Source organism: Pelophylax lessonae (assembly GCF_965119305.1).
Source record: "Pelophylax lessonae genome assembly, chromosome: 3".
Lineage (NCBI taxonomy): Eukaryota > Metazoa > Chordata > Amphibia > Anura > Ranidae > Pelophylax > Pelophylax lessonae.
The window spans coordinates 1,418,027-1,432,812 of record NC_138770.1 but is presented as its reverse complement, the minus strand read 5'-3'; the positions used below and the strand labels follow the sequence as shown (position 1 = coordinate 1,432,812).

The 14,786-nt window shown below is 46.6% G+C and overlaps 4 protein-coding genes across 4 annotated transcripts in view; 1 reads left to right on the top strand and 3 right to left on the bottom strand.

The window, feature by feature from the left end:
- Positions 1-14,786, top strand: part of LOC309549119 (uncharacterized protein) — a 2,919,967-nt gene that overhangs the window by 1,975,177 nt on the left and 930,004 nt on the right. The gene's annotated exons all lie outside the window — the stretch shown is intronic.
- Positions 1-14,786, bottom strand: part of LOC309549117 (uncharacterized protein) — a 4,285,597-nt gene that overhangs the window by 3,451,468 nt on the left and 819,343 nt on the right.
- Positions 1-14,786, bottom strand: part of LOC309549121 (uncharacterized protein) — a 236,492-nt gene that overhangs the window by 77,818 nt on the left and 143,888 nt on the right. The window lies entirely within an intron of this gene.
- LOC309548648 (uncharacterized protein) lies at positions 9,225-14,464 on the bottom strand (the record flags this gene model as incomplete). Its single annotated transcript, XM_082248617.1, has 2 exons — positions 9,225-10,479; positions 14,458-14,464. The coding sequence occupies 2 exons, from the start codon at positions 14,462-14,464 to the stop codon at positions 9,362-9,364; spliced, it is 1,125 nt and encodes a 374-aa protein (XP_082104743.1). The 3' UTR covers positions 9,225-9,361.

Genomic DNA, 14,786 nt, shown 5'->3' with positions numbered 1-14,786 from the left:
CTTAAGGGCCGTGCCTTGGCATGCACCCAGAGGAGGAAGGGTGCAGCCATGCATGCCTAATTCAAAATGGGATGCTGTCTCTGAAGCCCATAAACACATCCATGCATCGGCAACTGTCCCTCCTTGTCCAGCCTTCGCGCTGTGTGGGGAGGTTCTGAGGGTGCTGCCTGGGGAAGCGAGCATAGAAGCCAGACTTCTGTGTTTACAAGTGACAGAAGAGCGGTCACAGTGAATATGGCCAACCCGGGGCCTATATAAAAGGTAGGGGCCTGCATGGAGCTGCAGCTCCAATAGCCCCTACGTTAATCTGGCCCTGAGGAGGAGGACGAGGTAGCCAACACTGCTTCTTTTCACAAATTTTAAATGAGGGTACACCCCAAAAGAGTGAGAAAGAGCAAAAATGGAACAATGGCTGGGTAAGGTCGGTATCCATTGCTATTCTGCACAAGGTACGGAAAAGTCCCGTGGGATCCATGCCTGGTTCATTTTAATGAACGTGAGCTTGTCCACATTGTCTCTGGACAGGCGGCTGCGCTTGTCTGTTATAACACCCCCAGCCGTGCTAAATACCCGTTCAGATAATACACTGGCTGCAGGGCACGCCAGCACCTCCAAGGCGTAAAGGGCAAGCTCAGGCCATGTGCCCAATTTGGAGACCCAGAAGTTGAAGGGGGCAGACCCCTCATTCACTACATGTAGGCGTGTGCACACATACTGCTCCACCATGTTGGTAAAATGCTGCCTCCTGCTAAGACGTTCCATCTGACCTGCTGGTGCTGCTGTTTGTTGTGGCGTGCTGACAAAGCTTTTCCACATTTCGGCCATGCTAACCCTGCCTTCTGAGGTGCTGGCGGTGCCCTGGTTGAGTTGGCGACCTCCTCCTCCTCCTCCTCTGCCTTATGCTTCCACTGTGGCCCCACTGTCAGATGGGAATGCCAGCAGCATCGCGTCTACCAGCGTGCGCTTGTACTCGCGCATCTTGCGATCGCGCTCCAGTGAGTGAATTAAGGACGGTACGTTGTCCTTGTAACGGGGATCCAGCAGCGTGGCCACCCAGTAATCAGCACAAGTTAGAATGTGGGCAACTCGGCGGTCGTTGTGGAGACACTGCAGCATGTAATCGCTCATGTGTGCCAGGCTGCCCAGAGGTGACGAAAGGCTGTCCTCTGTGGGAGGTGTATCGTCCGTGTCCTCTGTATCCCCCCAGCCACGCACCAGTGATGGCCATGAGCTGGCCTGGGTGCCACCCTGCTGTGAACATGGTTCCATCTCCTCCTCCAGCTCCTCCTCCTCCTCATCCTCCAGAACTGAGCCCCTGCTGGACAATTGTGTCCCTGGCGTTTGTGTGTGCAGGAACCCACCCTCGGAGCCCCTTGCGAATGACTGCCCTGAAAGCCTTTGAAATGTTACCTCTTCATCCTCCTCCTCCTCATCCTGTGCCACATCCTCTTCCATCATCGCCCGAATTGTTTTTTCAAGGAGGCATAGAAGTGGGATAGTTAAGCTGAGAACGGCGTCATTGCCACTGGCCATGTTGGTGGAGTACTCAAAACAGCGCAACAAGGCACACAGGTCTCGCATGGAGGCCCAGTTATTGGTGGTGAAGTGGTGCTGTTCCGCAGAGCGACTCACGCGTGCGTGCTGCAGCTGAGACTCCACTATGGCCTGCTGCTGCTCGCACAGTCTTTCCAGCATGTGCAAGGTGGAGTTCCACCTTGTGGGCACGTCACATATGAGGCGGTGAGCGGGAAGGCCGAAGTTACGCTGCAGCGCTGCCAGGCGAGCAGCAGCAGGGTGAGAATGCCGAAAGTGCGCACAAACGGCCCGCACTTTCTGCAGCAGCTCTGACATATCGGGGTAGTTTTTAAGGAACCTCTGCACCACCAAATTCAGCACATGCGCCAGGCAAGGGATGTGCGTCAAACCGGCTAGGCCCAGAGCTGCTATGAGATTTCTCCCGTTATCGCACACCACCAGGCCGGGCTTGAGGCTCGCTGGCAGCAACCACTCATTTGTTTGCTGTTCCATGCTCCTCCACAACTCCTGCGCGGTGTGTGGTTTGTCCCCCAAACAGGCAAGTTGTAAAACTGCCTGCTGTCGTTTACCCCTGGCCGTGCTGAAGTTGGTGGTGAAGGTGTTACGCTGTCCGGATGAGGAAGCGGAGTAGGAGGAGTTAGGAACAGGAGGCAAACTGAAGCGCCCTGCAATCCTCGGTGGTGGAAGGACATGCGCCAAATTGCTATCCGCCTCAGGCCCATCCGCCACTGCATTTACCCAGTGTGCCGTTAGGGAGATATAACGCCCCTGACCGTGCTTACTGGTCCACGTATCGGTAGTTAGGTGGACCTTGGCACAGATGGCGTTGCGCAGTGCACACCTGATTTTTTCCCCCACTTGGTTGTGTAGGGAAGGGATGGCTTGCCTGGAAAAGTAGTGGCGGCTGGGCACGACGTACTGTGGGACAGCCACCGACATAAGGTTTTTAAAACTGTGCGTCTCCACCAGACGGAATGACAGCATTTCAAAGGCCAATAATTTTGAAATGCTGGCATTCAGGGCCAGGGATCGCGGGTGGGTAGGGGGGTACTTCCTCTTCCTCTCAAGTGTTTGGGAGATGGAAATCTGAACGCTTTCACGGGACATTGTGGAGATGGTTGTTGGTGACTCAGGTGGTGGTGTTGCTGACAGATCGTCTGTTTGCGGGGTGGCAGGTGCCGGTATCACTACAGATGTGGCTGGAGCGGCCGAGACTGCAGCAGAAGAGGAAGCAGGATGAGCCAGAGACGTTTCTTGGTTTTGAAGGTGTGTACTCCACTGCAGCTCGTGCTTTGCACTTAGATGCCTGATCATGCAGGTTGTGCTCAGGTTGAGAAGGTTTATGCCTCGCTTCAAGCTCTGATTGCACAGGGTGCAAACCACTCGTGTCCTGTCATCAGCACATTTTCTAAAGAACTTCCACGCTAGAGAACTCCTTTGAGCTGACTTTGGTGCGCTCGTTCCCTTGCTGCGTTGGGCAGTAGCGGGCGTAGTGTCTAGGGCACGGCCGCTCCGCTTCTGCACCCTGCTCCCTCTTCTGATGTGCTGGTGGCTCTGTGCGACCACCGCCTCTTCCTCCAAACTACTCAGGTCACCTGCATGACGTTCATTCCATGTGGGGTCAAGGACCTCATCGTCCTCCACATCATCTTCCACCCAGTCTTCACCCCTGCCCTCCTTGTCGGTCTCCACAATGCTGAACGCCGCAGCAGTTGGCACCTGCGTTTCGTCATCATCGGAGACGTGCTGCGATGATCCTTGCATGTACTCATCTTGAGAAATAAGTGGTTGGGCATCGCTGCACTCAATCTCTTCCACTTCTGGGGCAGGGCTAGGTGGATGGCCCTGGGAAACCCTGCTGACAGAGTCATCAAAAAGAAGAAGAGACTGCTGTATGGCTTGGGGCTCAGACTGCTTGCCTGATTTGCAAGGGGGTGAGGTGAAAGACGGTTGGACATCGGCTGCAGGTGCCAACTGTGACCTTTCTGCAGTAGACTGGGTGGGAGACAATGTGAAGGAACTGGAGGCACTGTCAGCAGCAAACCAATCTACTATTGCCTCCACTTGTTCTGGCCTCATCACTTCTAGGGGCGTATGATGCCCTACCAAATACTGATGCAGGTTCTGTCGCCTACTCACACTTGAGGAAGGTGTTTCACTTGTGCGTGTAGCTGGCACAGATCGACCACATCCTCTCCTTGCAACAGGAGCTCTAGCAGCAGCACCACCACGACCCAGGCCACGGCCCCTATTTGACGCTCTCCTCATATTTCTGAAATTTAAGATCTTGCCCTAGAAAGGTTTTATTGAATAGCGGAACAAAAGAACAACAGTATCGCACGGGTGTATCTCACAGTCAAATATGCAAACTATGCCGCAATTTAATGTTTTTTACACCAAAAGGGTGTATATTGAATAGCGGAATAGGATAAAAAACTGTATCTCACACGTACAAACACAGACTAGGCCCGATTAAATTTTTTCCTACCCTAAAGGGAGGATGAGGAAGAGGAGTATGGAACAGGCAGCACCCTCAAATCTTCAGAAGTATGAGATGAACCCCAAAAACTTGGAAAGGTGGATCTCACACGTACCGACACAGACTATTCCGCAATTTAATTGAGCCCCAAAGGTTTTTATTGAATAGCGGAATAGGAAATATGATCAAAAAAAAGTGTATGTTTTTCACACGTACAGAAGCACACTAGGCCCCAATTACTATTGTTTGTACACCTAAAAGGATGGATGAGGAAGAGGAGGAGGAGGAGTATAGAACAGGCAGCACCCTCAAAGCTTCAGAAGTATGAGATGAACCCCAAAAACTTGGAAAGGTGGATCTCACACGTACCGACACAGACTATTCCGCAATTTAATTGAGCCCCAAAGGTTTTTATTGAATAGCGGAATAGGAAATATGATCAAAAAAAAGTGTATGTTTTTCACACGTACAGAAGCACACTAGGCCCCAATTACTATTGTTTGTACACCTAAAAGGATGGATGAGGAGGAGGAGGAGGAGTATAGAACAGGCAGCACCCTCAAAGCTTCAGAAGTATGAGATTGTGTTCACTGTACCCCACAAAGATTGTGTTCACTGTACCCCATAAAGATTGTGTTCACTGTACCCCACAAAGATTGTGTTCACTGTACCCCACAAAGGTTTTGTTCACTGCACCCCACAAAGATTGTGTTCACTGCACTCCAAAAGGATTGCCTTCACTGCACCCCACAAAGATTGTGTTCACTGTACCCCACAAAGGTTTTGTTCACTGCACCCCACAAAGATTGTGTTCACTGTACCCCACAAAGATTGTGTTCACTGTACCCCCCAAAGATTTTGTTCACTGCACCCCACAAGGATTGTCTTCACTGCACCCCACAAAGATTGTGTTCACTGTACCCCACAAAGATTTTGTTCACTGCACTCCAAAAGGATTGTCTTCACTGCACCCCACAAAGATTGTGTTCACTGTACCCCACAAAGGTTTTGTTCACTGCACCCCACAAAGATTGTGTTCACTGTACCCCACAAAGATTGTGTTCACTGTACCCCACAAAGGTTTTGTTCACTGCACCCCACAAAAATTGTGTTCACTGTACCCCCCAAAGATTTTGTTCACTGCACCCCACAAGGATTGTCTTCACTGCACCCCACAAGGATTGTCTTCACTGCACCTCACAAAGATTGTGTTCACTGTACCCCACAAAGGTTTTGTTCACTGCACCCCACAAAGATTGTGTTCACTGTACCCCACAAAGGTTTTGTTCACTGCACCCCACAAAGATTGTGTTCACTGTACCCCCCAAAGATTTTGTTCACTGCACCCCACAAGGATTGTCTTCACTGCACCCCACAAGGATTGTCTTCACTGCACCCCACAAAGATTGTGTTCACTGTACCCCACAAAGATTTTGTTCACTGCACCCCACAAAGATTGTGTTCACTGTACCCCACAAAGATTTTGTTCACTGCACTCCAAAAGGATTGTCTTCACTGCACCCCACAAAGATTGTCTTCACTGTACCCCATAAAGGTTTTGTTCACTGCACCCCACAAAGATTGTGTTCACTGTACCCCACAAAGGTTTTGTTCACTGCACCCCACAAAGATTGTGTTCACTGTACCCCACAAAGATTGTGTTCACTGTACCCCACAAAGGTTTTGTTCACTGCACCCCACAAGGATTGTCTTCACTGCACCCCACAAGGATTGTCTTCACTGCACCCCACAAAGATTGTGTTGACTGTACCCCACAAAGATTTTGTTCACTGCACCCCACAAAGATTGTGTTCACTGTACCCCACAAAGATTTTGTTCACTGCACTCAAAGGATTGTCTTCACTGCACCCCACAAAGATTGTGTTCACTGTACCCCACAAAGGTTTTGTTCACTGCACCCCACAAAGATTGTGTTCACTGTACCCCACAAAGGTTTTGTTCACTGCACCCCACAAAGATTGTGTTCACTGTACCCCACAAAGGTTGTGTTCACTGCACCCCACAAAGGTTTTGTTCACTGCACCCCACAAAGATTGTGTTCACTGCACCCCACAAAGATTGTGTTCACTGTACCCCACAAAGGTTTTGTTCACTGCACCCCACAAAGATTGTGTTCACTGTACCCCACAAAGATTGTGTTCACTGCACTCCAAAAGGATTGTCTTCACTGCACCCCACAAAGATTGTGTTCACTGTACCCCACAAAGGTTTTGTTCACTGCACCCCACAAAGATTGTGTTCACTGTACCCCACAAAGGTTTTGTTCACTGCACCCCACAAAGATTGTGTTCACTGTACCCCCCAAAGATTTTGTTCACTGCACCCCACAAGGATTGTCTTCACTGCACCCCACAAGGATTGTCTTCACTGCACCCCACAAAGATTGTGTTCACTGCACCCCACAAAGGTTTTGTTCACTGCACCCCACAAAGATTGTGTTCACTGTACCCCCCCCCCCAAAGATTTTGTTCACTGCACCCCACAAGGATTGTCTTCACTGCACCCCACAAAGATTGTGTTCACTGTACCCCCACAAAGGTTTTGTTCACTGCACCCCACAAAGATTTTGTTCACTGCACTCCAAAAGGATTGTGTTCACTGCACCCCAAAAAGATTGTGTTCACTGCAGCCCACACACAGAAAAATGGATGTGGATCACTGACACCTGCCTATCTCCTATCCCACACCACACAGCAATATCGATTGTAGTTTGTAGAACACAGTTTCCCTAAAATTCAGCAGACTCTATCCCTAAAATGCCTACAACTCGCCCTGCCTAAACACTCCGACCTGTCCCTCAATTCTATCCGGACACAAATGGTTTTTTCCTGCCTATCTTTCCCTAATCAGCAGCCAGCACGTTGATGTGTGCTCTGTCCCTGATCTAAGCAGCAGAATGAAGACGCTGCGGCTGCCTGGAACTTATAAAGACTTGGTCACATGCTTCAGACGGCCAATCACAGCTACTGAGACATTTGCAGGCATGGCTGGGATGGCTTAAGGCACACCAGTTAAACGATTGTTGATTGGCTGTTGAAAGCCCGCCATGAAAAGAGCGCCAAAGCATGCAAAACCCGGAAATAAAACGACCGAACACGGATTTTTACCCAAATATACAGTAAAGTGTCCGTGTTCGTGTTCGGGTAACAAAAATCCAATTATTCGGTACGAACACGAATAATACAGTCCGTGTTCGCTCAACACTACAGATGAGGTTTAATGTTGAAAAATGTAAAGTAATGCACTTGGGTGCCAGAAACCAGAAAGCAAGCTACTCACTAGGGGGGAACCTCTGGGTGAGTCTAGGATGGAAAGGGACCTGGGGGTACTGGTAGACAACAGGCTTGGCAGTGGCATGCAATGCCAAGCCGCTGCAAGTAAAGCCAACAGAATACTGGGTTGTATAAAAAAGGAAGATTCACTCCAGAAATAAAGAGATTATTCTCCCGCTCTACAAGACTCTGGTCCGGCCACATCTGGAGTATGCTGTCCAGTTCTGGGCACCGGTCCTCAGAAAGTATGTGCTGGAACTGGAAAGAGTCCAGAGAAGGGCAACAAAAATAATTAGGGGAATGGAGGACATCAGCTATGAGGAAAGGCTACAAGCACTGAACCTATTCTCTCTGGAGAAGAGACGATTGAGGGGGGATATGATATCAATGTACAAATACTGTACTGGCGACCCTAGCATAAGGAACAAACTATTCAGAGAAAGGAGATACAATAAGACACGTGGCCACTCACTAAAACTAGAGGAAAGGCGGTTTAACCTTAAAGTGCGTAAGGGGTTCTTCACTGTAAGAGCGGTAAGGATGTGGAATTCTCTTCCACAAGCAGTCGTATCAGCAGGGAGCATTGATAGCTTCAAAAAACGATTAAATGGGCACCTTAGAGACCACAACATACAGGGGTATACAATGTACGGTTAAAAGCAAACACACACACACATCATAGGTTGAACAGGATGGACTGATGTCTTTTTTCAACCTCACTAACTATGTAAAAAAAATGGAAAATGTGATATTTGGACACTAGATGGCGCTAATTGCTATGATACTGAGCACCATCTAAAGGACAAATGAGGTAATTTTGGTTTTAAATCAATGGTTGGTTGAATCCTGTGGTTTTATTTTATTTATGTCCTTCAATGTGTACTATATTTATAAATGCATAAGTATGATCACAGGGATTTGTATGACCCCTCCCCCCGACATAGGAAACTAAGGGGTTTATGCAAAGAATATGTTGGGTGAGTGTGACAAGGATGTGTCCAGCCGTGACAAATTCTGGCCGTATTCTAATAAACACAGTGATTTCCTATAATCGTCAGCTCCAACTAGTGGCCATAATGAGGTATTCGTTCCAAAATACCTCAATCAGAAAAATAGTTCAATACCGCATTATGGCCACTAGTTGGACCCAATGATCATAGTAAATCACTGAATGAAACAAAATAAGACCAACATTTGTCATGGATGAATGAATGATTGTCATATTTGTTCATCTGTTTTATAAAAACGAAACATGTAAGTGAAGTGGTAACTATTGAGCCAATCCCTTCATCAAACCACACATAATATCTCCCTTCAAAGGGAAAACAGAAATTATTTACAGAAAATCAAACAGTATAAATATTTTCCAACCAATAACCTCCACCCAGACAAGATATGTAGAAATATAAAGACAAGCGGTGTTACCTCTCGTGCCGCACTCCGCCAAGCCACCCAAACCCACACAGGAGCAAAGGAAATAAGTTCTCACCTAGTTTATCTCCGAGTTCTCCTTCCCTCCTGTTGGGGGATGGGAGAAGGATGGACTGAAGACAGAAAGACACGCTTCGGGGTCACCACGGGTAAGTAAAGCCTTGAAATGAAGGACATCAACTTCAGAATTTCTGTCTTGTCTGTGTAAAGTTTACTGATAAAGATATATGGGATCTCAAAGCTTCTAGCTCTGTAACCCGCTATATCATTATCAGTAACTGTCACACAGACAAGCAAGACATTCTGAAGGTGATTCCTTCATTTCACGGCTCTACTTACCACTCTACACCCCAAAATTTACTCAGCCAATGAAAAGTCAACAAGGTACAACACTTCATCCATGTCTCTGGTGATCTCTTATCTCCTTATCAACGGTTTCTTACATCATGAAGATCAGCCATGGAGTATATCTGAGGTGTATATCAGGGTGTTCTTCTTCCCCACATGTCGAGCAACATTCATATAGAAGAAATTTCCCGCACTCAAGGCACTAATACACCTCGAGGGTTGTGTAGGATCCCTGATGTACAGGAAGACAGGAATTCAGTGAGGAACAATTCCCTCACTCAGGACAGGAAAGCGGCTTCTCCCCTGTGTGAGATCTCTGATGGGTGTAAAGATGGGACTTCTGTGAAAAACATTTCCCACAATCAGGACAGGAATACGGCTTCTTCCCTGTGTGAGTTCTCCGATGTCTGGAAAGACCGGACGTATCTGAAAAACATTTCCCACACTCAGGACAGGAATACGGCTTCTCCCCCGTGTGAGATCTCTGATGTGTGTTAAAGCTGGACTTCACTGAAAAACATTTCCCGCACTCAGGACAGGAATACGGCTTCTCCCCCTTGTGAGATCTCTGATGTGTGTAAAGTGTGTACTTCTGTGAAAAACATTTCCCGCATTCAAAACAGGAAAACGGCTTCTCCCCCGTGTGAGATCTCTGATGTGTGTAAAGATGGGACTTCACTGAAAAACATTTCCCACACTCAGGACAGGAAAACGGCTTCTCCTCCGTGTGAGATCTCTGATGTGTGTGAAGAATAGACTTCCGTGAAAAACATTTCCCACACTCAGGACAGGAAAACGGCTTCTCCCCCGTGTGAGATCTCTGATGTTGGTAAAGATTGGACTTCACTGAAAAACATTTACCACACTCAGGACAGGAAAACAGCTTCTCCCCCGTGTGAGATCTCTGATGGGTGTAAAGATGGGACTTCTGTGAAAAACATTTCCCACACTCAGGGCAGGAAAACGGCTTCTCCCCCGTGTGAAATCTCTGATGTGTGTAAAGATGGGACTTCACTGAAAAACATTTCCCACACTCAGGGCAGGAAAACGGCTTCTCCCCCGTGTGAGATCTCTGATGTCTGGAAAGAGTGGATTTCACTGAAAAACATTTCCCACACTCAGGACAGGAAAACGGCTTCTCCCCCGTATGAGATCTCTGATGTGTGTGAAGAATAGACTTCCGTGAAAAACATTTCCCACACTCAGGACAGGAAAACGGCTTCTCCCCCGTGTGAGATCTCTGATGCTTGAGAAGATCTGCTTTTGTTACAAAACATTTCCCACACACAGGACAGGAAAGGGGCTTTTCCGCGATGTGAGATCTCTGATGTCTGTAATGATTAAACTTCTGAGAAAAACACTTCCCGCACTCAGTACAGGAAAGCCTCTTATCTGTTGGAAGGACGGCAACGTCCCTCACAGTCTGTGGTTCCTCAGGATAAGAGGAATACGATGGTCCGGCACCGTCCATCACAGTCTGAGGCTCATCAGGATAAGAGGAATACGATGGTCCGGCACCGTCCCTCACAGTCTGAGGTTCCTCAGGATAAGAGGAATACGATGGTCCATCTACACTGTGTGGTCCCGGATGGACATTTGAGGTAGCCGGGTTTTCTCCTGGACTATACTGTGTGATGTCCTCATCTTCTACTTTACAGTCTGGAGACAAAGTGAGACAATCCTCTGAGGTTTTCCTCATCTCCCATCCATGTACTAAAATAGAAATACAAAGATTATTACTAGACATCAGCAGATTGGTTCCCCTAGACCAGGACTCCGCCCATATCAGGCAGCTTTGTCTCTGAGAATCTTACAATTCTCCCCTCAAGGTAACTAGTAAATGGTAGAGGGTGACTAGATGTCCCAGGAGCCACACATCAAGTCAAGACCTGCTGTATGATAGTAAATGGCAGTCTCAGTCTGGACCTATGCCAGGCCACGCCTTGATGTGCGGGACACCTACTCACTATCTATCGATGTATAAAATGTCCAGCTGGTAGGAAATGGGTGTAACAAAAAAGAAACCATATTATGTGTATATATAGCAGTGGGTAGAGGGGAGAGCAGAAGTCAGGACTATGTAATGTACAACATAGAGTATATAGAGTATATAGTGCAAGGGGTCAGGAGTATGTAATGTACAGAATATTGTATAAGATACAACTGATAGGACTATATAGTATCAGAATGATGTAATGTACAACATAGAGTATATAGTGCAGGGGTCAGGAGTATATAGTGCAGGGGTCAGGAGTATGTAATGTACAACATAGAGTATATAGTGCAGGGGTCAGGAGTATATAGTGCAGGGGTCAGGAGTATGTAATGTACAACATAGAGTATATAGTGCAGGGGATCAGGTGTATGTAATGTACAACATAGAGTATATAGTGCAAGGGTCAGGTATATAATGTACAACATAGAGTATACAGTGCCGGGGTCAGGAGTATGTAAGGTGTAATATGAATGTCGAATCCCTCCGACATCAAAAAGGCAGGATAACTCCTCCAAAAGTCAGGGGCGGGCTAGCATTTCATCCCACGGCTGAATCCATGCCATAAATACCGGGACCAAGAAAGGATATTGGGTGCCAGTCACTTTTGTCTTTTTAACCATTTACTGACCCGACCGCCGTCATTATACATCGGTCGTTTAAAGCTAAATACCGGGGTTATGGCTGCAGATAGCAGATAGCTGCCATAACCCCGGTATTTTTTTAAACAGCGGGCGGCCAGCGTTCAGATAAGCGTGGTTCCAGTGGTGTATTCGCTGCGGGATCACCCTTACGGTGCGGCGGAAGAGGTGCCCCCTCTGCCTCCCGCCACATCTCGGCCGTTTTCCCTGCTTACCGCACCCACCGGCAGCAGGGAAAACGATCTGGTCCCAGATCCTCAGAGACAGGAAGTCGAGTGAGGGAAAGATGGCCCCCACTCGACTCTATGGTCGTTGCCTAGCAACTGGTTTAAAGGGCTAATTTTTTTTTCAACAATTTTTTTTTCCTATTTTAGTGTAGATGTGAGATCTGAGTCTTTTTGACCCCAGATCTCACAAAAAAGAGGACCTGTCATGCCTATTTCTATTACAAGGGATGTTTACATTCCTTGTAATAGGAATAAAAATGATCAACATTTTTTTTTTTTTTTTTTAAACTGTGTAAAAATAAAAATAAACAAAATAAATAGGAACAAAAAAAAAAATAAATAAAGCGCCCTGTCCCCGTTAGCTCGCGAGCAGAAGCGAATGCATACACAAGTCCCGCCCACATATGTAAACGGTGTTCAAACCACACATGTGAGGTATTGCCGCAATCGTTAGAGCGAGACCAATAATTTGAGCTCTAGACCTCCTCTGTAACTCTAAACTGGTAACCTGTAGAAATTTATAAAGCGTCGCCTATTGGGATTTTTAAGTACCAAAGTTTGTCGCCATTCCACGAGCGTGCGCAATTTTGAAGCATGACATGTTGGGTATCTATTTATTCAGCGTAACATTATCATGACGTGGGACGTCACTACGGAGTGAAGCAGCGGTCATCTCGTTGGCGGTCTAACATTTCTGGCAGATAAGCTCTTTTTACTCTTATTACCTGTAAGCATTTATTTGGCATAAGGAAATTAAATGGTGGTTCATTAGAAGTTGCACTATGGTTTTCTTTTTTGCCTTTTTCTGGTATATATGAGTGATCAGTCTGCCTTGTACCATCTGTATGGAGTCGCACCTAATTGGCTTGATCCTGGAATCACTGAGGATTTCTGGAGGAGCAGTTTGGTGGAACCTTTGAGCCTTCTTTTATTAGTGGGACGGTAAGCGGCAGTGTGATTGGGGTTGCTCTCTATCTCTGGTGGTGTTGGCACTTCAAGGAGACCAATCAGCTGGACCCTACCTATACCTGGACTTTTTATATAGCGCTAATTTTGTAAAATTATCTTTAATATTATGGAAAAAAAAAAAAATCGGGCTAACTTTACTGTTTTCGTATTTTTTAATTTGAAAAAATGAATTTTTTCCAAAAAAATGGTGTTTGGAAGACCGCTGCACAATTATGGTGTGATAAAAAATAATGCAATGATCTTCATTTTATTCTCTAGGGTCTCTGTTAAAAAAAAGATATAATGTTTGGGGGTTCTAAGTAGTTTTCTAGCAAAAAAAAAACAGATTTTAGCTTGTAAACACCAAGTGTCTAAAATAGGCCGGGCTTAGAATGGTCCAGGAGGTGAGGGGTTGGAGGTGAGGGTTGGGGGGGGGTCTCAGATACCATGGCAGATCACTTACAGACTCTGCAGATGAATGTCTATTCTCACAGTGTCAGAACCTAGAAGCCGACTGAGTAACACTGTAAGCACATTCCCAAATTTCAGTGCGTTCTCCAAGTGAGTCACCAGGCCCTCCTTAGAGACCGGCCTTCTTCATGGCTCCTTCCAGCAAGGGGCCTCCTCTGGGTCTCCTCCTTGGCACAGCTTCCTCCAGACCAGGCAGGACAGCTTCACAACCACTTCAGCACATGTTAGGCCCCAAAACAGGCCAATGGACCTAACAGCAGAGCTCCATCCAGAAGCCCCTCCCTACACCTCATCCCAGGGGAAGAGAGCGAGCACATGGCCTGTCACATATATTTATTTCCTCCCCCAGCATGCACCAGTGACATAAACCTCCTACTGGATTGGCTGACAGAAATATAAATATTCTTAATGTAAGACATTAAACCCAAAGAAAATATTTATTATATTGCAGCTTATCGATTCTTCGATTTGATGTTAGTTTTCCTTTTTAGGATTTCTTCTATTTTCATCTGGTGATCTGGCCAGTAAATCTGTTCTATAAAAGCTCCAACTCTAAAGCAGAATGTATCAGTTACTGGGAAGGGGCAGACCATTTACCACTGACAGGGGTGCTTACAATGATCAGCTTTTATTTATTCTTGTAAAACCTTTATCCTAAAGGAAAAAATAATTTGCTGTAACTAATTATAAGGTGTGAGATGGAGTTTGGCTTCAATTTGTTACTGTTTTTAAATCTGATAATACATCTAACACCCCCTCCCCACCCCAGACTGATAATGCTGCTGTCTCCAGAGTGGGGGCGCTCTAATACAGAAGGTGTGACCAGGTGAAAACAGAGGGGAAAAAGCCTTAAAAAGAAAAGTAATGCAGCCACCACATCTAATGATTGGTAAGCTGCAATGTATGACATTTTTGGTTTTGGGTTAATTATCATTTTAGTTTGGTTGGTGAAATGTCATACTATGTCCAGTGATAGCGGTGACATCTACTGGCCACAGTGAGAAATCACAACTCAGCTTAGCTTAGGGAAAAACCAGGCGAAAAACTGAACAATCAGTCTGAGCTAAGTACAGCCCAGCCAAAAACTAACATGACATAGTAGTCCCTATTTAAGACATAGCTGTAACTCCAGATCCCCGTCTCCTTTTTTCTGACTGCTCAGACAAACTGTCTAAATTCTGGACTATGGGCAGATGTAAAGAGAGGAAAGCAGATAAAGGGGTACAACTTATGTAGGAGGATTTGTTTCATTTCTGTGTATCCCCTGAGGACAGTCACTTCACTGGGTATATGGAGGGTTTACACCCACTCAAAATGTTTACATGAGACAAGTTACAGAGGTCCCACAGCGCTGCCTTCCATCTCCTGAGACTGCACTCAGTGACTTGGGTGTGAGACTATACAGACATATCCCTCCAC